Below are 27659 nucleotides of genomic sequence, written 5' to 3'. Positions count from 1 at the left end.
CCTTGCAGAGGGTATATTGATTTCAGTCAGAAGTTTGCAACGCAGTGAAGGAGACGTTTCCGACCCCATAAGGTATATATAATCTTGATCAGCATGACTAGACGAGTCGATCTAGCCATGTCCGTCTGTCCGTCTGTCCGTCCGTTTCTACGCAAACTAGTCTCTCAGTTTTAAAGCGAAAAAAAAAAATATTAAAAAAATTATATCTTTGGTGTTTTTTAGCATATAACCTCCTAAGCTTGGAAATAACATTTTTTAATTAGTTTTGAATTTCGAATTATATTTTATCAAAATTGGTAGGAAAATAATATGAAACAAATTATAGCTTCGGTGTTTTTTGACATATTATCTTATACTATTGGGAATATAATTTTTTAAATTTAATAATTATAGCTGCAAGGCCGAAGCTAACTTCCTTTCTTGTTTTGTTTTGAAATTACTGATAAAGTTTTTAAAAAATCATACACGACTCACCTATAACACAGGTGACACTATAAAGGAAATATTCTCTAGTATTCTCTATTTTCATAGCTCATATGTTTGATATTTAGAATTTCACAAGTGGGTCTCACGAGATTCCTATCGGCTACTTTTAAGGCATCCGTGAAATCACTACTGACTTCTAAAGTCACTTCGGGTGGAAAAACGGATTGTTGCGCGTGCGTCGGCGTAGCAGCTGACACGTCAGCTATGATTCACCAGGTGATTCACGGGTGAAAACCGACCGAGAAAACCGAGTTATGCAGAACACTTATCGCCAGACATGTAAACAAGCAAATCCTTCGCTTCTCTGTTCCTCTCCCTCTTACTGTTAGGAAAGGTCCTATATAGTCGAATTCAACATAACAGAAATGACGCAAATGATAAGAAGATAATGCGGTATGTAATACTTTCAGCGTAACTCGGCCATGATAGTGTTCTCGTTCTGAAGTTTCCATTTCTCATAATATTGGTAAACAACCAGCTGGGTTACGTAGTTCTTTTTAAATAACAATATCGGGCCTCTGGTTTCCTCCTCGACGGCAAGGGCGTTGCTAGTGCGCCCGTCATGCGGATCACTCCTTCAACAACTTACTGTTGTTCTCGACGTGGTGGAATATAGTTGTCTCAGCATCATCGATTTCCGAAAACTCCAAGAGTTTTCTTGTGGTTTTCCGGGCTTTCCAGATCCCAGACAACGACTCGTACCAATCCTGTGAATGAGGAAAACTTTTCCAACCAATTCTTGATCTCAGCACTAACAGTATAGAATGGAACTCCTCGCTCGCAGATTTAATGAGTATCCTTATATTCACATTACCTGGTGTTTTCTTGAAGAAACCTTGGTCTTTAAGCCGGAACCATTCCTTCCTTGTGCTTCCAATTTTTGCACCGATATCTGCGGGATTCTCTGTGGTCAGTATCCAGCTTTAATCATCATTTGAGGTCGTCTCCAGGTCAAGCATGGCTACCGTTTATAGTTTCATTGGGGCATACTTCGTCTTCCCCAATACAAACGATTTCGTCCATCTAAATACGGTAGGTATGCGCAAGTATAAGAATGCCGCGTAGTCCATCTCGCTCGGGTCACCGAGTATGTTCAGCTCAACTGAGGCAAGACTTAGTTTTACCCCATAAGGGAATATTCGGAAAGGATTGCGAACGGATCGAAGATTGGCGTAGCGACTTGAAGCACTTCTATTCGTGGGTATCCGGGAATCAGAAATAGTGTTACATTTATATTTTGAAATGACAACGAAAACCTGAACTCATCGCTGTGGGTGCGCCAGGTGTTTTCCAATTCATTTTGGTAGTGGGAGAAACCCTTCCTGTCAATTTGCCAGGTCATTCGCAATATCTTTTGGTTGTGAGAGGAATCCTATTTGTCAAGGCGCACCGAATAACACACAGCTTCAGCAAATACTATTTTAAAGGTACTAGAGTGCAAAACAAATTTTCTTTGCTCGAAGCCAAACCATTAATGGATTTCAACTATTTCTCCCGTGAACCTTGCAGCTTAATATTTAGACGAACAGCAACAGCCAGAAGTCGTCTTTGTAATGGTTCTTAATTATGGCATCGACGGGTTATCGAAAAGTCTGCTCATACTCAAGTGCATCTCGATGTTTTACACATTCAGCTGAAGCTGGTGAACAATTGGCTCCAAATGACATTACCTGCATTTCGTAAACTTTAATATCGTCGGTCGAGGATTTCATCCAAGGAGTTCGATGGGCTGGCCAATCTTCTTCGCGTATCATGACTTGATAGAAGATTTCGTCTGCGCACAAACCGATATCTGTCTTTCTAAAATTCGTCTGCCATTCATCTGGTCCACTCATAAGCGTCGAGTTTAAGGACTCCCCTTCCGTATCTGCTTCCGCGTCGAACACAATCATCAGCTTCTCTGGTTTGTTGGGGTTTTGGACTCCGAAGTGGGGAAAGTACCATTCATTTTCGACAGCTACCTTCATCTCGTCCACCTAAATTTTCGCTTAAGGGCTTGCAGTCATCTCGTGGCCATATTCTTGCTTTTTAGGCAGAACAACATCATCTGCCATCCATAGCAATCCCGTTTCGAACCTTCTGCCTGCACACCTTGTCTGGATCTTTCGGTTTCTCGGCCTTATAGTGATACTTACTTACTGTGATGTTTTTAGATGGCGAATCATACAACGAAGATCCGACAAATTTTCGGACTGTTTGGGTAACAGTGGGTCCTTAACTGTTCGTTCTCCGTTTTGTCCATCTGGGTTTGGTTCATCTTTAGGACTTTCATTTGAAACCTTTTCGTTTGTTTGATTATGGTCGGTTAAAACTCCTGCGATTGTCGCTACAGGCCCAACATAGAATTGGTCCCTTGTTGGTGATCATTAGTAGGATCACCCGCCACTGTATCAAGATTCCGTGCATCCGCAGTTTCGTGTTCTTTGCAGTCCTCATGGGACTGGCGCCCCAGTTGCGCTTTCCTCTCTCGTTGTTGCCTAGCTCTAGTTAACCTCTTCCGTTAATTCTCCTATTATATGCTATTCTCTCTGTACCATAGAGTCGTCACCCGTACCTACTCGTTTTAGACCGAGCGCGGAATGAATGCTTCTCCGTGTGGAGTTATGTGGGTTTTATTTTCTATTATCTTAGCCTAATTAACTTAATAATCTTAAGTACCTAAGCTTGACTTTTCTGGGATACTCGAAACTTTACATGTGTGACCGTTTCACAATATATATAAATATACTAACAAGTTCTGAGCCAAAAGGTTATTCTCTACAACATGACCTGAATAGCGAAACTTTTTAGGATTTATAAATATAATTTGACGATTTAAATGTAAACACATTAAAAAAAAATTTCACTGCAACAGTTTACTTTTCCTTAAATGTTCGGTTTTTTTTACCGTCACTACAGTTTGGTGGCGGTCGTTGCATTAATGTTTTACGCGCCAATAGAATTCCACCTGGCGCGATTTGAAGGTATGTCAAATGAAAAAAGGTTAACAGGAATAACTGGTGGCTGATATCCCCATTATTTTAGTCTTAATATCTGTTTTATATGCCTTACTATAATTGTTTTATTTTAGAAACTAAGTTTAAGCAATAGACGTCAATTGTCTTAATAATATATACGTTTTTTCACTTTCTAGCGATAAATTTACTAGGTTTTGCCAGTGGAAAAACTTGGAACTAAACTTACAAGTACGTATAACATTTGTGTAGTATTAGTATTTGTAGTATAACACTAGCTTACAAAATGAAATCTATGAAATTCCTTCCAATCCGTTTATGGCAGTTTCTTTTATATCCAAAAATGTCCTTATAATCTTTTGTCGGTGGAACGTTTTATTTAAAGCACTTTAAAATTTGGGTTTGGGGAAGACACGATTCCGGGAAAACTATGAATCGGATCATTTTCATTTCTATACTCGTTACTTGTAGAGTTTATTGTGTTCGTGGGAAAGTATGCAACTGGTAATGGAAAGCTCGGAGAGTAAAAGGGTACGTAGTGTTCTGTGAAAAATAAGTAAAAGGTAGAAGCGTTTCCAACCCTATTAGGTATATAAGGTATTGGGTGGGCAAGAAAGTCATGTCGTTTTTTTTAGTAATCGTTTTTAATCTAATTTATTTACGACTAATCGAGCACCAGGGTCACACTTTTTAGTATCGTTTTAAAGCTTATTGTCTTAGGTACTATCGACGAAAATTTGGTAATTATTCGATAACATTTGTGGAAGCTATAGCAAATTAAACATGGAGGACCAAAGTGAGCATTTTCGGCATATTTTGCTTTTTTACTTCCGAAAAGGAAAAAAAGCGGTCGAAGCTCGCAAAAAATTGTGCGAAGTGTATGGTAAAGATGCCATGAGTGATCGCCAATGTCAGCGCTGGTTTGCCAAATTCAGGCTTGGAGATTTTGGAGTTAAAGACGCCCCACGTTCTGGTCGACCATCGGCCGTTTTTGACGAACAAATTCAGGCTTTGCTGGATGAAAACCGGCGCTATTCAACGCGGGAGATGTCAGAGAAGCTCAGTGTGTCGCATACAACGGTTGAAAACCATTTGAAGAAACTTGGCTACGTAAGCAAGCTCGATGTTTGGGTTCCGCATAACTTAAAGGAAATTCACCTAACTAAGCGTATCAACATCTGCTATTCTCTGCTGCAACGGATTAAAAACGATCCTTTTTTGAAGCGGATCATTACTGGCGACGAAAAGTGGGTTGTTTACAATAATGTCCAACGAAAAAGATCATGGAGCAAGAAAGATGAGCCAGCCCAAGCCACATCAAAGGCCGATATCCATCAGAGGAAAGTTATGCTGTCTGTTTGGTGGAATTGGAAGGGTGTAGTGCACTTTGAGCTGCTGGGACGGAATGAAACCATCAATTCAGATGTGTACTGTCGCCAGCTATCCAATTTGGCGGAAAAAATTAAAGAAAAGGAGCCGGCACTAGCTAATCGCAAGGGTATAGTCTTTCACCATGACAACGCTAGGCCCCACACATCTTTGGTCACTCGGCAAAAATTAACGGAGCTGAATTGGGAAGTGCTACCACATCCACCTTATAGTCCGGACTTAGCACCTTCAGATTACCATTTGTTTCGCTCTCTTCAAAACTCTTTGAATGGTAAAAACTTTGATTCAGATGAGGCTGTCGAAAACCACTTGTCTCGATTCTTTGCTGGAAAAGACCAAAAGTTCTTCGAGCGCGGAATTATGCAGCTGCCCGAGAGATGGTCATTAGTGGTCGAACAAAACGGCCAATACATAATTGATTAATTATAAGTCCTGATATAAATAAATCATCTTTGAAAATATTGAAAAAAAACGACATGACTTTCTTGCCAACCCAATATGTTCCCAAATTATAAGACACTCTTAAATTTAAAGATAAAAATTATTTTATACATTTTCTTTCGTTATTTTTATACCCGTTACTTGTAGCGTAAAAGGGTATACTAGATTCGTCGGAAAGTATGTAACAGGCAGAAGGAAGCGTTTCTTCTATTCTTGATCAGGATCACTAGCCGAGTCGATCTAGCCATGTCCGTCTGTCCGTCTGCCTGGCTGTCTGTCCGGGTGAACGCTGAGATCTCGGAAACTTATAGCTAGGCTATTGAAATTTGACGTGCAGATTCCTTACAAGCGCAAGTTTGTTTCAGCAGAGTGCCACGCCCACTCTAACGCCCACAAACCGCCCAAAACTGTGGCTCCTACAGTTTTGATGCTAGAATAAAAATGTTAGCTGAAATGTATTGTTCTCATCAATACCTATCGATTGACCTAAAAAAAGGTTTGCCACGCCCACTTTAACGCCCACAAACCGCCCAAGCCTGTGACGCCCACAATTTTCATGCTACATAAAAATTTGTAACTGAAATGTATTGGTCTCGTCAATACCTATCGATTGATAAAAAAAAAATTTGCCACGCCCACTCTAACGCCCATAACGCTTAAATCTGTCTACCGCCGGTAGGTGGCTGAGTAACGGGTATCTGATAGTCGAGGTACTCGACTATAGCGTTCTTCCTTGTTCATTTTTACAATGTAAACGAATAAAAAATGCTCTCTTATAGAAATCCCATCTCTCGCTATCGCCCTTTTTCACTTGAAAGTAATAATTATATTTGCGATATAAAAAGCCGCGTGGTAGTTTATGGACAAGTAAAGAGAAAAAATTAATAGGATCATATGCGTTATCCGTCAGTTTAGTTGAAGAATCCTCAAAAAAATAATATAAAACAAGGAAGAACGCTATAGTCGAGTACCTCGACTATCAGATACCCGTTACTCAGCTATATGGAGATATGCAAGCAGCAAAACGAGATTAAAATGCGCCACCTACCGGCGGTATACAGATTTAAGCGTTATGGGCGTTAGAGTGGGCGTGGCAAATTTTTTTTTGGATCAATCGATAGGTATCGACGAGACCAATACATTTCAGTTAAAATTTTTTATCTAGCATGAAAATTGTGGGCGTCACAGGTTTTCGCGGTTTGTGGGCGTTAAAGTGGGCGTGGCAAACTTTTTTTTGGGTCAATCGATAGGTATTGATGAGAACAATACATTTCAGTTAAGATTTTTATTCTAGCATCAAAACTGTAGGAGCCACAGTTTTGGGCGGTTTGTGGGCGTTAGAGTGGGCGTGGCACTGTGCCGAAACAAACTTGCGCTGCGTAAGAAGCTCAGGAATCTGCACGCCAAATCAATAGCCTAGCTCCCATAGTTTCCGAGATCTCAGCGTTCATCCGGACGGACAGACAGACGGACAGACGGACAGACGGACATGGCTAGATCGACTCGGCTAGTGATCCTGATCAAGAATATATATACTTTGTGGGGTCGGAAACGCTTCCTTCTGCCTGTTACATACTTTCCGACGAATCTAGTATACCCTTTTACTCTACGAGTAACGGGTATAAAAAGCAAATTGGCCATACATTAGTTCTCTCTGGGCACTAACAACAAATAATTATAAGAAATCTTTCAAACTTTGTGGTGTCTTGCTTAACCTTGGCAACGGCCGTTTATACTAGGACGTCAAAAACCATGCACATGAACTATGCACAGACGCAAAAAAGAATATGAATATATAGAGGGGACATGACATACAAAAGAATCATATGGCGAGTTCTAGCGGTGGAATCCGCAGCTTAACCGCGGAACTGGGAATATAGACAGCCGTGGACTTACTTACCACGTGGATAATAACACATCTGAGCTAAATGGGGATTAACTCCTGCTATAGAATTTCAAATTCTTTTTTTCATTTGTATACCCTTCAAAGGGTATTATGTTTTCAGTCCGAAGTTTGCAACGCATTGAAGGAGACGTTTCTGACCCCACAAAGTATATATGTTCTTGAACAGCATCACTAGACGAGTCTATCTAGCCATGTCCGTCTGTTCGTCTGTCCGCCCGTTTCTACGCAAACTAGTCTCTCAGATTTAAAGCTATCGGGCTGACACTTTCCAAAAAGTCTTCTTTCTTTTGCAGGTAGTATATAAGTCGGAACCAGCAGGATCGGACAACTATATCTTATAGTTCGGAAAAAAATTTAATAAAATTATTTCTTTAGTGTTTTTTTACTTATAACCACCTACGCTTGGAAATAACATTTTTTAACTAGTTCTGAATTTCGAATTTAATTTTATCAAAACCGGACGACTATATCATTTAGCTGCCGTAGAAACGATCGGAAAATTGGTGGGAAAATAATATAAAACAAATTATGTCTTCGGTGTTTTTTAACATATAACCTCCTACGCTTGGAAATAACATTTTTTAATTAGCTCCAAATTTTGAATTTAATTTTATCAAAATCGGACGACTATATCATATAGCTCTCTTAGGAACGATCGGAAAATATGAAAGAAATTATAGTTTCGGTGTTTTTTGACATATTATCTTTATTTTTTTTGTACTTTCGACTACCCTAAAAATTACCGTAAAATTTAATAAAATAATTCTTCGCAGTCAATATTACATAACATGACCAGCACCCAAGTTGGGAACAGTACCGGTCGCCCAGTTGCACCCATTGCATATGAGAAGTGCTGATCAGCATATTATATTTAATGTTTATTACTCGACGTCTGACTAACTGACTAACAGTACATTCACCCGTCAAGCGGTTAACACATTCTGCAGTGTGAGTCAAGCCAACTATGCAAACTGTTAGCATAATCAAAACTTACAGACCTACTTTAGAATACAATTTGTGTCATTTTTCATTACAATAACTTATAACTCTGTGTTTTTACTTCCTACCTCCGGGGATAGATTTCGTAATACTACACTATCTTAACAAGTAACTAACCGTCGTTAGCTCAACCACAGCGCAGTTACCGCATTGCCTGTAGTCCCTCATCGCATAAAACATGGTTACCCTTGTCGCGTCGCGAACATCGTTCTGCCATCAAAGCGTTAGTGTACCTACGACAGGGGCCCGCTACCCCCTTGTCCCGGCGTGACACAGAAGTGTGTACTTCGGTTAGACATAAGCAGTCTCTGAAGAAGTCTGCGAGTGGTCGATCCGGTTCTATAGTATGGAGAAACCATTTGAGTTCCTGGTGCTTTCGGAATGATTACAAGGTTAAGACGGCAAGGTAGCTTGGCAGAAGGAAGATACGGCGGAATAGGTGAACAGCTCGAGTCAAATTCGGCAACAAACAACTGACCATGAGCCTGTTGATTATACCATGATAAGTGGATTCGTTGGTGTTGGGATGGAATATCTTTTCACAAGTCGAAGCCGAAATAAAGTGGGCGGGACACAAGGTCGCCATACCGGAGAGAAACCGACACAACGGATGGCACAGACAAGCGAAAAGGACGACACCGCAAAATTCCTGGAGGCAGAGCTATCAGAGTTCATCGCCATGAAGGGAACAAAAACATGCCAGGGCATCAGATCGCATTGAAGGATGACGAACCTGTGATGCAGAGAACACCAAGAACCCGAAAATCCAAGAAGATATCAGTGCAAAGGTGGACGAGCTTTTCCAGATGTGAGTCATAGAACAGTAAAAGAGTCCACTCAGCTCTCTTATCGTAATGGTGAAAAAGAAGACATGCAAGGTTGTGCGTTGACTTCAGACAGATCAACGGGAAGTCTGTAAAGGATGTCTAACCACTGCCCCGAATAAACTATATCCTAGACCAACTAAGGGAATGGATGGCAGAACCACTAGAGGAAAGCAGCAGGCAATGCACGGCTATTGTAGTGCCAGGCAAAGATCTAATCCGGTAGAGGGTAATGCCGTTTGGCGTATGCAACGTTTCAAAAGATTTTGGACCATTTGAACGTTTGGCGAGTTCTCTCGTAGTAACTGCAAGGCGAAGAGAGTTTGGAAAACAAGTTGGAGAATGAGGAAGTTGAGAATAAGAGTTTGGAGAACAAGTTTGAGAATGAGGAAGTGGAGAATGAGAGGTTGAAGAAAAATAGGTTGGAGAACAAGAGTTTTGAGAGTGAAAGTTGGAGAAAGAGAGAGTGGATGCTTTAAAGGGCAGGGCGAGGGGGGTGCTGTGTGCGAAACGGCAACGGACTTTACTGTGATCTTTGGATCAGGAGAAGAAGTGCCAAGTCTCAGCTGCGGAATAGCGTGTCTCGGTGCGACATTTGAAGGTCGGCGCCAAGACGTAGGACGAGCATCATCAGCAGCTACAAGAGTAAACGCGTAGCGACATGCATGCCATCCGAGACACCCAACCACCCGCTGTAATTAGTCAACCTAAATAAACCCACTGAAAACCATGGAGTTCTGTGCTTCCTCACTGATCTACTGGGCATCAAAAAAATCAGTTCGTTACAGCAAACGTCTTGTTATTTGTGTACTGAGCAATTGGCAAAACTGTCAGTTAAAGGCACAGAAATAGACTACGTTATTAGGGCCGAAAATTTGAGAATAACCTTTAATAATTATCTTTAATGGGCCAATTAAGTCAATAAATATGTGGGAAAGACAAACGGTGCTCTAAGAAAACTGTCCATAAGCCAGCACTACCTCCCAACAAACATTTATCTTAATTAACTTCAAAACTGTTAAATGGAACTGAAATTTTGATAACTGTGATGCAGCCAGCCAAAAAATCTTTATGTAGCTTAACTAGTATAGTCCGGAACGTTTTTAACCTAAGCGATATGACCATGTTTCATGCCATTCAAAATATATATTTCATATAAATCTAATAAACATGGCTAGAAGTTTAAGTCTTAACTTTTCTCCGCAAAATAATATTTTCAAAAAAACCTGACTTCTTATATGACATCATTAATTTTCCTCTTCACAGCGAACCAACAATAATATCCCTATTAAAGATAAATTAAGTAGTACTGACCTGCATTTTGATAGAGTAAAAGGGTATACTTATGTAAACAGTATCGCTTCTTGATCTTTTTAAATTTCTATGATGGTCACCGGCTTGAGTAGCGCTACTCTTAATGTATTCAATATTATATTGGCAATATTTTTTATAGATTCAATTGAAATTACTTGAAGTGTCTTTTTGCTCGGTGCCAATTTGAGTTGGCTTATCTTGAGTATACCGGCTTCTTTTTGAAGCCCTTGGAAAAACTGACCCAAATCGAGTGTTCCATTGGAGTACAGACCGCTAACATCAAATCTTGGTATCACTTTTTTTCCATGTTTAAGGAAACATTGATTTTCGTTATTAACAAGGCCACTACTTTGCGTATTTCGACATAACAAATGACTTCATATACGTTGGGCCTAGAAGCGTCAAGAGTTTGTATAGACATATCTTCTTGTTTCTTTAATGCGCAGGAATTTTTCTGTTTACTCTGCTGCCTGGTAGTGACTTTCAGGACTTTAATATGTAAAATTTAAAGTTCAGTTATTGTTATCCTAGATATGGCATCTGCAACAAAATGGCCTTTTCCCTTTAGATACTCGATTGTAAAGTGAAATTAGAACTTGGATTGACCATCGTAAACAAATACGTTAAGAGTCTGTGGTCTGTTTTTATTGTAAAATGTTTTCCATAAATATATGGTCGAAAATGTAATATAGCCCAGTGAATTGCTGATAATTCTTGCAGTCGGGTCACGCAGCCGCAGAAGCTAACTAACGTCTTAATTCGATCTCTTATATAAATTGCATCGCGAAAGGTAGCTCTCTCTATCTAGCTCTCTCGTTTTTTGTGTACTTGTATTCTTGGGCCAGGCATTCGACTGGCTGTCCCTTTGTAAAATCAGTACGAATTCTGATCTCGACATTAAATTCACTCTCGTATCGCCTGCTGTACTCTCTTTCGCTAATAAATTGTTAGCAAGCATAAAGCAACCTGAAATTCGTATTTTTTAATTTAGCAATAACTAATAAAAAAGCTTATTAGTTCAACATTGGTGACCCCGACGTGATTTGTGCTAGTCTCTTTATTGACTTTTTTGTTCTTGCGGCTACGGTGCATTGGCGGAGCAACAATCATAAGGCCTTAAATGCAGTGAGCGCTATAAATAAATAGCAGTTGGTGATTGCGGAAATTTACATATAAGGCGCAAAATCAGCTATACATAGAAGAGTATATAGCCAAGTAACGGGCTGTTATTCCCTCATTTCCTTTGCGCTCATCTTCTCACTCGAGCCGAATTTCGGGCAATTCGTCTGCTGTTGTTGTTGCCTACGGGAACTTTTGGAGATGTTACCACTGATGCAAAGAGGGCAATATTTTTAAAGCGCAAGGCAACGGCTTTATTTAATAGAGTGGATTCCCTATCAAGTGCGGCGTAAACTTCATGCGACGAATCCGGTCTTCATGTGAGGTTGGAGTTGATTGATGAGCTTTAAAAAGCTGCTCGGTGAGCTCGAAGAACTGGATTTCGAGGAAATTAAAAGTGATTTAAGTGACAAATTTGATGACATTCTCGTAATTCTGAAGTCATCGGTTCGATCCGAAATTTCATAGCGCGCCTCACATCTTCTTTCGCACTCAACTTTTGCTGACGGCATCACTCCGGGAGTGTTCGGCCCCCAGCAGCGTCAGCCTCGACATAGGGCAGCATTTCTGCCCCCACTGGAGCTTCCAAAATTCGCTGGAGGTTATGCAAATTGGTCTGACTTTTATTCTATGTTTACCACGATCATAGATAGTCATCCGGACCTCACCAACGTAGAAAAGCTGATCATGCCTGAGGGACGCAGCGTTTGAAACTATTCGCTCATTGGAAATTTCGGATGGCAACTACGCAATTGCTTTAGATTTGCTGCAAAATAGATTTGATAATCGACGTTTGTTTTTTCAGGCACACATTACTGAGATCATGGGACTAAAGGCGGTGCAGAGTAGTTCCGTTTCGACACTTCGGGAGCTGTCCGATAAATTCAACGTGCTCTCAAAGGACTGGGCACGACGGAACAAATCGCAGGATGCATCATCGTCCAAGTCCTGCTCCAAAAGTTAGATCCGGCATGTCAGGCAAAGTGGGAAGAGCGTTTAGAGGACCCTGCCTTCGTCAATTTAATTCCTACGTGGGAGTCAATGGCATCATTTCTGGAGCAGCGATGCAGGACGTTGGAGACTATGGATTTCGCCATGGCAAACTATGCGCGGGCAATCAGGTGGGAAGTAACAGAATACCCAATGCGCGTAGATCAGCATTTGTTGCCTCGAATGTTAACCCTTGGATTTGTATATTCTGTAATGATGCGGGGCATTCCATTTCTTATTGTCAGAATTTTAAAATCCTGTCTCCTCCGAATAGGCTTCAAGAAGCGAAACGGCTCGGTCTTTGCATAAATTGTCTTAAGGTTGGTCATCAAGTTCGGCAATGCAACTCTAGTAGCGGATCTAAGCACCACACCCTGCTTCACCTGGGAAACTCACCTTCCTTTCCTTCACAAGAAGGAGCACAGCTTCAAGAAGCACTTCCCTCTGCCTCACCCTCTGCACTGCCTTCCACTTCGACTGCTCTTATTGCACAGGAGTTTAGTAATGATATTGTGCTCTTAGCAACGGCTAGCGTTTTAGTAAAAAACAGTCCGGGGTTTTCGTTCGGGCTCCCAACTGCATTTAATAACGTCCCGATTCGCAAATCAGCTTCAAGTAAAGAAAATAAAATCTTCAGCATCTGTAACTGGAATAGGAGATTCCAGTTTTGTAACGGACGGTCACTCGGTCAATATTACGAATCAGTCCCGAACTTCCGAATACTCAGCCAACCTTACCGCGGTAATTGCTCCGAACATTACAGAGCGAAAGCCTAGCTTCAACGTCGACATTGGCAGCTGGAACATACCCAAAAACATACAGTTAGCTGACCCAAGGTTTTATGCTCCCCAGCGAGTGGATCTTTTAATCGGAGCCAGCCTCTTTTTCGAGATGTTGTGCGTTGGCCAAATCAAGCTCCAACCTGGATTAGATGATCTTCTTCGGCGATTTTGGGAAGTGGAAAACTGCGCCGAGCCAATTATACGCGCTACTAAGGAAAAAGTGGACTGTGAAGCACATTTCGTAAGACACGTCGTTCGTTTGCCAGCTGGTGATTATTCTGTTCGGCTGCCTGCCAAGTTTAATCTAGATCTTTTGGGAGAGTCCTACCAGCAAGCTTATCGATGATTCTTGTCCCTAAAGAGAAAGTTGAATAGTCAGCCAGCCTTGAAGGCTCAATACGCAGCATTCATAAAGGAATACCTCGATCTAGGACATATGTCATCAGTTTCTGCCGCTGACATCGGGTTGTGCCGCTACGTCTTGCCTCATTATTGCGTCACAAAGGAAGATAGCTCCACTACAAAGCTTCGTGTAGTTTTTGATGGATCGGCGGCCAGTTCCTCAGGCTATTCTCTCAACGATGTTTTTATGGCAGGCCCTGTTATTCAGCCTACGATGTTCCAGATTCTTCTTCGGTTTCGTTCACACCCAGTAGCAATCACAGGAGACATTTGCAAAATGTACCGTTGTGTTAGGGTTTAGCCTGAGGACAGCCATTTGCAATGCATTTTGTGTAGGGATTCCCCCCAGGACCAATTGCGGGTGTTTAAGCTAGACACCGTTACTTATGGCACGAAGCCAGCATCATTTCTGGCTGTGCAAGCTATGCATCAGTTGTCAGCAGACGAGCATACAGCGTTTCCGCTTGGGGCTGAGGTCATTCGTCGCGATTTTTATGTGGATGATTTGATATCTGGAGCCAAGTCCAAGGAAGAGGCAGTCATCATTATGGATCAGACATCTAAACTGCTAGGCAAGGGAAAATTTAAGCTTAGAAAGTGGTGCTCAAATGTGTCGGCTGTTTTGGATGGAGTACCTCGATCTAGGACATATGTCATCAGTTTCTACCGCTGACATCGGGTTGTGCCGATACTTCTTGCGTTAAAGTGGGCGTGGCAAACTTTATTTTGGGTTAATCGATAGGTATTGATTAGGAAAATACATTTCAGTCAAAATATGTATGCTAGCATCAAAACTGTAGGAGCCACAGAGTGGGCGTGGCACATTGCTGAAACAAATGCCTAGTCCAGTATTGTAGCTTTTATAGTTTCAGAGATCTGAGCGTTCATCCGGACGGACGGACGGACGGACAGATGGTCAGACGGACATGGGTAGATCGACTCGGCTAGTGATCCTGATCAAGAATATATTTATGGGGTCGGAAACGCTTCCTTCTGCCTGTTGCATACTTTCCGACGAAACTAGTATACCCTTTTACTCTACGAGTAACGGGTATAACTACCGCGAAATCGCAAAACAGAGCGCGATTAACAAGTGTATTGATCAGCTAATTACTGCTCAGCTACAGCACCAATGACGCAATGTCCCCGATTCGGCATGGCTTTTTAAAACGAATTTACTTCAGTCATCAGAAGCGCTTTTAAAAACAATAATCAAACTGATCTTCGATTCCGTAAACCATCAGCTATAATTGAAAAAACTTATACTATTCGGATTCCCGATCACGTTTACTGAGTGGATTTCAACATACTTATCAAACCGGAGTTTTTTAAGCTCAATCTCTAACCTTGTTCACGTCACCTCTGGGGTTCCACAAGAGAGCCACCGAGGACCTCTTCTTCTTGGAATTTTCATAAACGACTTGCCTCAAGTAGTTCTCTCCTGTCATGTTATGATGTATGCTAACGACGTAAAACTTTGCTTGCCGTTAACGAATTCCAATTCCCATGCACTTTTGCAAGTCGATTTGAACAGTTTGCCTTCTTGGTGCATTCAGAATTGGCTGTTTTCAAACAACTCTATCGGAAGAATCTTTTCCTAACAAGATATTTTATTGGGTTAAGTGATCTTAAATGCAGAAATTCCAGAAACAGTTCCTTTTGCTGGCATTACGTTACATCTTAACCCACCTGTCTTTGCCCCCGCCCACATGATGTGAGACCCGTACTATGCTTATGTTGGGAGATATTTGCTGACTTTAATGAAATAAATAAAATAAAAAACGCCAGAAATCTAAAAAATACCTTACAAAAACTTCAAACTTTTTGGAAACAAAACTTATGTATATGGGCCATATATAAAGCCGTGGTAGGTAAATCATGTTTATCAGACCAAAGTTGAACATTTTTAATTAAAAATATTGTTTCAAGACTTTTTTTCAAATTATAGGGGACTTAAATAAATTGGTTAATGATTTGGCCCTTTCATAAACTATGTGGGATGTCTTAAAACTCCTTACAAATCTCGAGGCAGGAGAGTGAATGGCAACAGCGAAGATGACAAGGAATAATGGACCTTGAACCCAAGCCAAGCGGAGAAACCGAACAACACAAGTGAAATTACCTTTAGAGTCGTGAGCTCAAAGATCCTGACACCAGAGTCAAGACGCTGGTGCTACAAGGTTGAGACTGCAACGGTGAGATTTTGAGGGACGCAGAGATTGGTTAGGGGGAACAGCTGCGATGTTACAGAGAACGAGATCCCGGCAGGGTGAGAGCAAAAAAAAAAATCCAGGCAGGGTGTCTGGCGAGACTGTGGGCTAGAGAAAACGGAGAATTGTTTGTTTGACCTGCTGACGAGAACCAGACCTCCCTCAAGGAGTCCCGCGATACTGGTGCCTTTACAGTTGTTCTGGTCGGAAGGTTACGCAAAATCCTTAGTCCAGCAAGTCGTGTGAGATCGGAGCGACGCAGAAAAAGCGACGCCACAAAAGTTGTTGAATAGGACAAGGAGCCAGAGAGCAACGACGTCATAAAGAATCGCCGCCTTACAACTAAGTTTCTGTAAAATAAAAACTTCATCGTCCAGGCCTGATAGCATTTTCTTTTTATAAATTACACCAGTTTAAAAAATAGAATCGTCAATATGCTACAACGCATTTCGGTTTTTATGCGTATATTTTTAAAGATGGAACTTAGGCACAAAAACAGACTACGAAACGTTTTTTAGACTAAACAAGGAAGAACGCTATAGTCGAGTATCTCGACTATTAGATACCCGTTACTCAGCTAAAGGGACCAAAGGGAAATGGAGATATGCAAGCAGCAAAGCGAGATTAAAATGCGCCACCTACCGGCGGTAGACCGATTTAAGCGTTATGTGCGTTAGAGTGGGCGCGGGCAAACGGACATGGCTAGATCGACTCGGCTAGTGATCCTGATCAAGAATATATATACTTTATGGGGTAACGCTTCCTTCTGCCTGTTACATACTTTCCGACGAATCTAGTTTACCCTTTTGCTCTACGATTAACGGGTATAAAAATACATTTTCACCATTAAAAAAATATTTATTGCCATATTTTTAATCAGGGACCTCAACTGGAAAACCAAGGTCGTCTTCTTGCAGCATTTCGAAAATTATATTATGTAAACTGGTGTTATTATTTCAAAGCGTAAGTTACCACTAATACACTTTTACCTATAGTCCGTCAGTTCTGTTATCTGTGGTACGATTAATTTATATTTGTATATTTTCAACAACTTATATAAGCTTCGAAAATCAAGCCCAGGGGGACCAAGAAGTTGTTTGACATGTCAAAAACGATCGCTCATAAAATGTTAACGAAACTTTAGGTTTAGATTCCGAAGGGGGGCTTCTGAATGGGGTCGACTCAAGAAGAATTCGGGATTAATTTAAGAACAAAAAACTCATGACAATAAAAAATGCAAACTTTTTGTTGTTTGTTATTTGTTATTAATTATTGTATTTTGCCTATTGGTGATGACAAAGAATTTAGAAGTACATATAAACATTAGAAACAATAATGTATTACAACTTAAGGTTCACGACGTCTTTTCGAATATATGCTACCAGGTGTCAAAAGCGGACAGTCTAGCAGCTGAACCACCAAACGGATTTTTCGAGTACAGACAATCGGGACATTGGCCAAAATACATGTATTCATAATCTGACTTAACCGTCTAAGGATAAGCATTTGTCAGTGACGAGTTCATATTTTCATCTTAATGTTCATGATTTGACCGCGCGGCGTTCGCTTTTTATGAACGCCGAATATCGGACGGACTGTTTTTTAATCGTTTTTTTTTGTTAATAAATAAACAAAAATTTTTATTTGTGTATTTTGTGAAACTTAATTTACTTTCACCTATGGTAAGATCAACATAAAGTTTAATAAAAAAAACTCATTACAAAAATTGGGCATTGTGGCAGACTATGCGTCTATGTCTGGAATGACTACACTTGCGGGCCGTCCAAGTATCCAATTGTCTGATGGGAGCAATCTTTTTAGTCTTCTTCTGTTCAAAGGTCTGGAAAGTGTAAGAGACGAGTCTTGGTCTGTAGCGAGTGGCAGTCTTACTGATAGATGTACAAACAGAAATAGTTTTGAGGACTCAAAAATTGTTTGTGTTTCTTATATAGTTGGGGCGTTTATCATATGTCTAAAAATGTTGTCTTGCCAAAGTTCAATTCTTTTTACGGGCGTGCTACAGGCAGTGCCCCAGGTGTGTAAAATATTTTCACGAGCCGAGTTTTCGCCGTGATCGACAGTCCACTGCACGGACGAAGCAGCCATATCATTTTCCTGGCCTTTTGCCTTGTGAAAGTACAGGTAGTCACAATGTGCTGCTTCCATGCAAGCCGACTGTCCAAACTAAGGGTGTGTCTGTGTCGGAGTGCTTCATTGGAGACCCGTCCAGGGTGAGGCTATAACTGTTCAGCTTTCTTCCCAAGATAACTTAGTATTGCACAATTTTTGATTTTGTGAAATAAGAAACGGTGTCTAGCTTAACCACCCGCAATTCTCCCTGAGGGGAATCCCTCCACAAGACGCATTGCAAATAGCTAACCTCCTTGCAAGCCCCAACACAAAGGAAAATTTGACCAATATCTCTTTTGATTGCTACTGGGTGTGAACGAAACCGAAGAAGAACTAGGAACCGTTTATGCTGAATTACAGGACCCGCCATAAGCACATCGTTGAGAGAATATCTAGATAAACTGCCCGTAGTTTCATTTAAAACTATTCGAAGTTTTGTGGTAGAAATATCTTCCTTTAGGACGCAATGATGAGGCAAGAAGTATCGGCACGACCCGATGTCAGCGGCAGAGACTAATGACATATGCCCTAAATCGAGGTATTCCTTTATGAATGCCGCTGACCGACGATCCAGCTTTCTCTCTAGGGACAAGAATCTACGATGAGCTTGCTGATAGGACTCTCCCAACAGATCAAGATTCAGTTTGAAAGCTAATCGAACAGAATAATCACCAGCTGGCAAACGAGCGACATGCCTCGTCGCCTCATCCTATGTAGCCCGTATTAATACAGCGAGGGGTAGATGATGAGAAGGAGAAGCAACGGGAGAGGCCATATCCTCCAGAAACAACCCAACCCAGGCGAATCTTCTGAATTAGAGGCAATCCAGGAGGAAGCTTGATTTGCCCAACGCACAACAGCTCGAAGAAACGGCTGGCTCCAATTAAAGGGTCCACACGCTGACGAGCATAAGACTTGGGGTCAGCTTACTGTATATTTTTAGGTATGTTCTAGTTTCCGAGGCTGTCGGTGCGATTACTGCGGTAATATTTACTAAGTATTCGGATGTAACCTAGTGAGCATCCGTCACAAAATTCGAATCTTACATTCTTGTTATAAATGCTGAAGTCTTGAAGTTTGAAGCAGGGTGTGGTGCTTAGATCCGCATGTACGGCAATTACTGCAATTGCATTGTATCACTTGATGACCAGTCATCAATCAATCAATGCGTTGGTAAGGTCAGGATGACTATCTATGACCGTAGTGAAGAAGATAATAAATCTCAGTCCACTTCGCATAGCCTCCAAAGACTTTCGGAAGCTCAAGAGGCGGCAGTAAGGTTGCCCTATGTCGTGGCTAACGCTGCTGAGGGCCAAAAGTACCGTGAGTAATACCATCAGCAAATTTTGAGTCCGAAAGCAATTGCGAGGCGGGCACTGATATTTCCGCTCCGCTTTGATATTTGCGAACCAATAATTTAAAAATAAGGAGAACGTCGTAAAATCTCTCGCCCAAATCACTTTCAATTTCCTTGCAATCCAATTCTTTGACCTTGTTAAGAAGGTTTCATCAATCAGCTCCAGCCTCACGTGAAGGACGGACTTGTCACATGAAGTCAACGTCGCACTTGATAAGGAGTCCACTAGACGCCTGGCACTTTAAAAATATCACCTTGTTTGCATCAGCGGGAACATCTCCAACATTTCCCGTAGCCATGACGACAGCAACAACAATCACCAGCAGAGTAAATGCCCGAAATTCGGTTTCAGCGGGAAGATGAGTCCGTTAATTTACTATGCTCGCGTCTAAGTATAACGCAGCTTAGGTTAGGTTAGGTAGGAGTGGTCGGAGACTAAATATTAGTCCCCTCACTTAGGCCACAATGGGCCCCTTGTGATACCACATGATCTCTGAAAAGATCCGTTTTCCTAGCTCATGGGTTATCTGCTTTCGCGAAGTATTCTGTTTTTCTCAAGAAACATAGTAGTTTTTGAATGCTTACGTCCTGAATGGCCGCAAGGTTCGGAAGTGTGTAGCTACCTAGGGTTTGAAAGCGCTTTAGGTTATGCGCTGGGCAGAAGCATAGGAGGTGTTCGATGCTCTCCTCTTCGTCTATCTGTTTGCAGCTGCGGCAGAAGTCGTGGTTACTTAGACCCAGCCTTATCGCATGAATCCCTATAAGACAGTGGCCCGTGAGGGGATTTAGGAGAGTGGAGATGTTCTCCCTGCTACATTGTAGGAGAGTTCTTGTTCTTTTCGTGTTGTAGTTTGGCCATGTGAGTCTAGAATTGTGGCATGTTGAGATTGAGTTCCAACGGTTGTTGGAAAGAGTATACAATCTCTGCCTGAGATGGAGCTTGCAGGTAGCCATGGGCATCCCTACCGTGTCCTTATCGCGAAGGATATCGGCGGTTGTCCCCTGTCTTGCTAGCTCGTCTGCTATGCAGTTGCCCTCAATGTTGCGGTGTCCAGGCACCCAGATGAGGTTGATACTCAGATGAGTGGCCATCTCGTTAAGAGATTTGCGGCATTCAGAGATTGTTTTTGAGCTCGTTGTGTAGGAGTCGAGGGCCCTGAGGGCAGCTTGACTATCCGAGAAGATGAAGATATCTATGTCTTGATGTACAGACGTGTTCAGGTGGGTAGTGGCTTCCTGAATTGCAATCACTTCCGCTTGGAAAACACTACAGTGGTCTGGTAGGCGGAAAGAGACTTTTAAGTCTAGTTCGGGGGAAAAGACTCCCCCACCTGTTTGGGAGTTAAGCTTGGAGCCGTCAGTGTATATGTTGACGGCGTTTACGAATTGATGTGGGAGGTTGTCCCAGTCTGAACGGGTGGGTATATAAATTTTGTATCTTCTTTCGAAGTCGACTATGGGTGGGACGTAGTCTGTATAACGTAGTAGGGGTGAATGCTTTGATAGGATATTGGAGTGACCCGAGGAGCCTGTTGTCCATGCCGCTGCTTCACGGAGCCTCAGCGCTGTGGCTGATGCCCAGCTTTTGGCAAGTAGGTCCAGGGGTTGGAGATCGAGAATTGTATTTAGTGCCTCAGTGGCGGTAGTGCGCAGCGCCCCACTGATGCAGAGCTCTGCGCTTCTTTGGATCTTGTGAAGGATCCGGAGGTTACAGTTTTTATCTAGAGAAGGCCACCAAACGATGTTTCCGTAGAGTAGAGTGGGCCTGACTATTGCAGTATATAGCCAGTGAACTATCATGGGGGAGAAACCCCACTTCCTCCCTATGGCTTTTTTACAAGCGAAGAGGGCTATGGCCGCTTTGCGTGTGCGATCTAGGATGTTATCAGTCCAGAGGAGCTTTTTGTCAAGAATGACACCTAGGTACTTTGCTTGGTTGCTAAAGGTTAGGCGCGTTTGGTGTAGTTTTGGGGGAACTAGAATTGGTACCTTGTACTTCCTTGTAAAGAGAACTAGTTCGGTTTTTTCCGGGTTAACTCCCAGTCCACAGCCAGCTGTCCACCGGGAGAGGGTGGATAGGGCTGTCTCCATTAGATTGCAAAGGGTTTGCGGGAATTTACCCTGCAGCAGGATAACCACGTCATCCGCGTAGGCTACCACTTTTGTGCACGCCTCTTCTAGGAGTGAAAGCAGTTTGTTGACCACTAAAACCCATAGAAGATGTGAGATACGCCCCCTTGTGGGGTTCCTCTACTGACGTTCCTGGTCGAGTGGGCCGGTCCCATAGTGGAGTGCACTACCCTGCTGATTAGCATGGTGTGTATGAGTCCCACTATGGGCCGCTCAATGCCCAGTTTAGTCAGAGCACAAGTAATCGCCGTTGGGGTGACGTTGTTAAAGGCGCATTCTATGTCTAGAAACGCTGCAAGAGAGTATTCCTTATTGCGGAAGCCTCGTTCTATACTGTACACTAGAGAGTGGAGGGCGGTATCGGTTGATCTACCCTTACGGTACGCATGCTGTGCGTCAGAGAGTAGGCTATGGTCGATGGTTAGTCTGATGTGGGTGTCGATTAGCCTTTCCAGGGTCTTCAACAAGAAGGAAGAGAGACTGATCGGGCGGAAGTCCTTTGGGTTGGTGTGGGAGGGCTTGCCGGCTTTCGGTATAAAAATTACCTTAACGTCCAGCCACCTTGTTGGAATATGGTTTAGAGCAAGGCAGCCGTGGAAGATGGCTGTCAGCCAGGGAAGGGACATATCTAGTGTCCGTTGTAACTGGGCCGGGAAGAACCCATCTGGGCCAGGTGATTTGAAGGGCTTGAAAGAGTTGACAGCCCACTGAATGCGGCCAGGGTTTGAAATGTTGTCAATACTCTGGTCGTCTAAATTCTCCTCTATGTGGAGGTCCTCCACTACATGGATGTTCTTAGGGAAGTGGGTGTCTAACAGTAGTTTAAGGGTTTCCTGACTGTTTTCCGTCCAGCTGTCAGCATTGGTTTTAAGATAGCCAATGGTCGCTGGAGCTTTAGCTAGAATTTTTCTGAGTCTGGATGCCTCCGCAGTAGATTCTATACTACTGCAGAAGTTAGCCCAGGCTCTTCGTTTTGATATTCTAATTTCCTTTTTGTATAGGCTTAGTTTTGTATGATATAAATTCCAGGAGGATTCGCTATTGTTGTATTTAGCTTTATTGAAGTAAGTTCTACACTCTCTTTAAAGGTTCGCTAGGGTTGGGTTCCACCATGGGGGCTTGTGCTTTGCTTTGACTGTTCTGCTTGGGCAAGCCCTTTTTAAGGTCTCACCGCAGATATCCGTAAAAGTGTTAATTAGATTATCTAAGTCTTAACCGTTGCGTACGTGCGTCGTTGGAGCCTGTAGGTTCCTGTTGAGGAGATTTTTGTGGTATCCCCAGTTGGTTAATCTTAGATTATTAATGTTCTCGGCGGGAGGACAGTCTAGAGTTATTGTAAATTCTATGTATCGGTGGACTGAGAATAAGTGCTCGATCCCCACCTTCCACGCTTCTAAGACTTCCCTCCTATTTCTAGTGATTAAAGTTGTGTCATTACCTTTGCTGCAGATGAATAGATTTGATTGAAAGAGATAGTCGTAGAGTAAATCACCCCTTTCGTTTGTGTTTGTACTTCCCCATTGTGTGTGGTATTAGTTAGCGTCCCCACCCAGGATGAGTTCCTTAGATGAGTGCGTATGAGTTCTTGTGTAGTGGTGTTTGGTAGTGGCCCTTCGTAGTCGTGAGCCAGATAGAATGATGCTATGGTGTGATGGGTGTGTTCGTTTAGCTCCAGTCTGACCGTGGTAAGGTCGCCTTCGCTAAACTGTGGAATAAGAAATGTGTTAAAGTGTGACTTTGTAAGAATGCAGGTTCTGGTTTTACCCTTGTCCTTGGTGTAAAAAAGCTTGTATAGGGGGGTTGATAAGCCACAGATGTTGTTACCAACAATCCATGGCTCTTGAATGAGGACTACGTCTATGTTGCCTGTTGCCAGGCGGGTGAGGAGGGCAGCGGATGCTGCCTTGCTGTGGTGCAGATTAATTTGCAGAAACTGCACCATCTTTGGGACTGGGTTCGGGCTGGGTACCCTCCGCTTCCTCCGCTATGTCCTGGAGAACAGAGCGCCCTGGTCGGGTTGTGTCCTGGGTGCACAGCTGCTTCAGGCTCTCTGTCAGCTCCGAGTCGGTTGACACGTAGCCGGTGAGGGTGGCCTCTTCGTGATCTGGTTCGTCGTCGCTCGGGGGTTCGTACGACGCGCATGCAGCCAGGTTGTCTGCCGCCAACTTATCGGTGTCATATATGCGTAGCTGCACCTTATCGAACCCGTAGTTCACTCTGTGTTGTTGGGCTGCGAGGGGTTCCAAGCAGGCCTGGTTCAGGAGGATAACCACGCTCATGGTGAATCGCTCGGTTTTCTCCACCTTGACCACCTTCCAACCGTCTGTTGAAAGTTTTGGGTTGAACCTGGTCAGTAGGCTGAGTATAGCCTCTGGTTCCGATGGTTCCGACGGCAGCCACACCCTCGCTCTCGGTCGAGACGGGATGTCTGCAGCCCCACAAACTGCCAGCTTGGCCCCGGGGTAGACCTCGCCGACTTTGGTAATTGCAGCCTTGTAGAGTGCTGCCGATCTCTCGTCTTCGCAGGCGATCAACTTTACATTGCCCTGGTACCACCCTGCATCTGTGCAATCGGGTGGCGGGCCTGGGTTTTCGTCCAGCACTTTCAAGGCCACTGATGCAAGGGCCCGTCTAACCAGACCCCATTGGTTTCGTGGGATCCTACCGCCTTCAACGCTCTGGTCGATGACACCAATGATCTTCCGATCCTTTACTACCTCAGCAAAGGATCTCGACCATGTGCCGCGGTTGGTTACTTTGGCCTTCTTGCTCGCTGGTTGAGCTGACTCCATCGACCTCTCTCGCTTGTTGCTGTGACTGGTGGTCATAGCGATGTCGAAGTCTGGGATAATTGCCTTTGCCCAGGCTATGTCCTCTTGGATTTTTTGGTAATCCAATTTCGATGTCTGATCCTCCCGTATCGGATTGGTGGCCAGCCGTTTGAGACCGGCCTTAGCGCTACCCTCAGGTTGGAGTGGCTGGTTAGCCACACCTACGCTGGTGGGAGGCTTGGGCTTGTCGCTATGGCGAGTTGGGCTTAGCCGGCTGCGTTGTTCGCTGGCCTTGGCAGGGGTGGACGTCACGTGGACTGGGGTAGTCAGAGCCGTGATCTTGCTCTTTCTTTCGTCGTTGGTTACGATTTCCGACTTTATAAGAGTGTCGGGCAGAGATCCGCCGTACCCGGGTAAGGCTGAATTAGAACAGGCGGTCGCCACTTGCCTGAGCTCACCGTTTGAGACTGAGTTATTTGATGACTCGGGCTCCCAGCCAGATTGACTCTCGGCACCTTGACACCTTAGTCCAGCCCGGGGTGAGATGAGTTGTGTGGGTAGGGAAGAGGTAGGTACAGAGCGTGTGGGTAGGGGTGTGTGTGAGCTATTTGTCGGAGGCGGCAGCACAAGCGCGACGTCGGTACTGCTACGGCGCAGATACCCGCTGACTGTCCGGGGCTACTTATTTGCGCTTCGTGTTGGGGGCTTGGTGGTAACCGGGCCGTGTCCAACTTCCACCCTTATTCGCAGCTTGCGCAAACTCAAAACTTACATGAGTATACAAGAAATGCAAATGAACAAACCGAGAGAGCGAGATCGAGAAAAATTCTTATCATAGAGTAAGAATCTATATACAGGCTCCAATTGCTCTGCCCGAACCTCTGCCCAACCTCTGCTAAGAGCCAATTCAAGGCCAAGTTTGAAGCTAACTTAGGTGCGAAGCAACAGCAATAGGGTTTACGATTAATTACAAAAACAAAACAGTGAGCAAGAGCGGTGCAGAATGAGGTGGGAATGAATTACAAGTTCTATCGAACTTTGAAAAAGAGGGGAAATAAGCTTTTTCGCCTAGGTGGCATCATAGCCTCAATTTCGAAAGAGAGCGGCAGAGCAATTGTCGCCTCTATATAGATTATTACTCTATGTTCTTATAATATAAGAACTTGAAATAGGATACGTTTATTACGTGCTGCGGCTGACTTGACACCTATAAAATGAAATCTTTAAAATGTTTAGAAATAAATTGTACACCTGTTAATCTTAAAGTAAAATGGTATAAAAGATTCGTCGGAAAGTGTGTAACAGGCAGAAGGAAGCATTTCTGACCCCATAAAGTAAAGTCATGTCCGTCAGTTCTTACGAACGCTGAGTTCTCAAAAACTATAAGAGCTAGAAAGTTGGCATTGAGCATAGAGATTATTGGGCTTTCTTCGCAACGCAAGTTTGTTTTATCGGAGTGCCTCTCTAACGTCTACAACCGCCCATAACGCTAAATTTGTCAGTCGGGCGTCCACATTTTTTAATATTTTGTAAAATTTTAAATGGGATTTCATCCTTATTTTTAATAATTATCTACATGCCAAAAATGGTTCAAAGTTGACCATTCATTTAAAAGTAATAAGCAAATAAAGAAATAGACGATAAGTGGTGTGTTGGTGTGGTGTGCAATCTCGAAAACAGCCGATTGACTGCATTCGATTCTTCATCTCTCTTCACTCCGTTTAGCTGAGTATCGGGCATCCGATAGTCAAGGTCAACAAAAAATTAAGTATTATTACACAAGTTGCTCGTAGAGTAAAAGGGTATACTAGATTTTTCGGAAAGAATGCAATCCTTTTGGCGTGAACATTCTCTATTTTTCGCTACGAAACTCGTGCGGCTAGGTCAGTAGATTTGTGCGTTCGTCCCACCAAATTTATACTAAACGTGACCGCTCGGTTAACACTAACAACTATTCACGGCTCTGGGTTACAAGGTTAATTTGTCTTGTGCTGGTGCTTCTTGCGCTGATGCTTCCTGCCAGCCACAGCATCCTGTTCCTTGCTCTGTCCCTTGCTCTGTGCCGACCGGTCCTGCCAGACACTCACTCAGTTCCCTTTGACGCTCCGGGCAACCGTCCGGCTTACGCCAGCAGTCCCTGTAGCGAACGCCCAGTGAAATACGAACGTTCTACCCTAGCCTTCCCTCAAGACTGGTGAATTCGTACTTGAAGCGTGCGCGGGTTCTGGGTTGTCCCCGCTCGACGATGTCCATGCTCGTTGATGTCCTCGCGCTGCGCTGTTCTGGCTCTGCGATGACTCTGCGCTGCGATGTCCTTGCTCTGCTCGGGCTCACAGGATTCCGGTGCTACGTCTGCAAAATTCCTGCCTAACAATTCGGGCAACTGTCCGACGTAGTCCGATACCGGACTTAAGGTAGCCAATTGCTGTGTTTTTCAACCGTCGGGCGCTACTGCCAGTCAACACCACGTCGGTGCTACGAGTGCTTAATTCCTACTCAACTATTCGGGCCGTCTGACGAGTCTTCACTCAAATTAGCCGTGCATTTTCCCTTAAGGACCTCAGCTACCTGTGTCTGAATTCGGAGACTTACGCTATCCCGAACGTCTCGACGTCGCGATCTTGCTCCTTGATGACTTTCACGACTGTATCTCCATGACTTTGACTTACTTGACGTTGTTAACTCGCGTTCTGATTCTCGCATATTTTTTACATTTGGCACGCTTTATCAAAATCGTACAGCTAAACTCAAGCATATGGAATAGCAGGGTGCCGACTGTAAAAAATTAAAATATTGTATTTATTTCGTAGATTGTATAATACATTTTCTTATGTTTGCTGAAGGTGCGACCGTCACTAGATTTTTACCTCGTTAAGAGGTGTTTTGGTTTGGTGTCAGAAGTTTTTGTTTTAAACATCAATCACATAATTCATCTTCATACACCTTCAATTTTATTAATTTTTAATTTTACACTTTCAACGATCTTTTTCCCTAACGAATTAAAATTGTTACAGTCCTTGTATGCAATCCTTTTAGGTTTTGCAATATCTTTTGATTGTTGTACCCCTAGTTATGATCGGACCATCACATCAGTGGTCAGTGGTCACAAAGTGGACTGCCGTCCACAGTCATGTTAGTTTTCACATTAGTGTACCTCAATACCATGATCAGAAGTCATGTTTTAATTAAAAATTAATACAATAGTGTTTTTACTTTTATTCCGCTGTAAGGGTTGGAATTTCGGATGCAATTCTGTGGAGCGCACACTTAAAGATTTTTCCACAGTGTAAACAGATGTTTGAAAACTTAGTTTTCGTCAGAAGTTTTAAACGCAGAGAAGGAATAAAAGTCGTTTCAAAAGGCGTACAAAGTATTTCGAAATTCCTTTTTACGATATATAGCACAAGCCTGTAGCTTTAGTTGTTTACAAGTTACGGGTGTACTAAATATATCAC

General features: G+C 43.0%; 1 protein-coding gene across 18 annotated transcripts in view; it reads left to right on the top strand.

Annotated features, from left to right (window-relative positions):
* Gprk1 (G protein-coupled receptor kinase 1) overlaps positions 1-27659 on the top strand; it is a 609802-nt gene that overhangs the window by 247755 nt on the left and 334388 nt on the right. For 17 of the 18 annotated variants that reach the window (XR_011605115.1, XR_011605112.1, XR_011605114.1 and 14 more), the window contains one exon: positions 3620-3671. The exons of the other annotated variant lie outside the window; for it this stretch is intronic. Coding sequence is in view for 13 of the 17 variants with exons in the window: in XM_070998248.1 (XP_070854349.1) it covers positions 3620-3671 (52 nt within the window). In the remaining 4 variants the exon portion in view is untranslated. The remainder of the gene's footprint in view (positions 1-3619; positions 3672-27659) is intronic. 18 annotated transcript variants of the gene reach the window in all.

Source organism: Drosophila suzukii, assembly GCF_043229965.1.
Source record: "Drosophila suzukii chromosome 2 unlocalized genomic scaffold, CBGP_Dsuzu_IsoJpt1.0 scf_2c, whole genome shotgun sequence".
NCBI lineage: Eukaryota > Metazoa > Arthropoda > Insecta > Diptera > Drosophilidae > Drosophila > Drosophila suzukii.
This window is presented reverse-complemented; position numbering and strand designations above follow the sequence as displayed.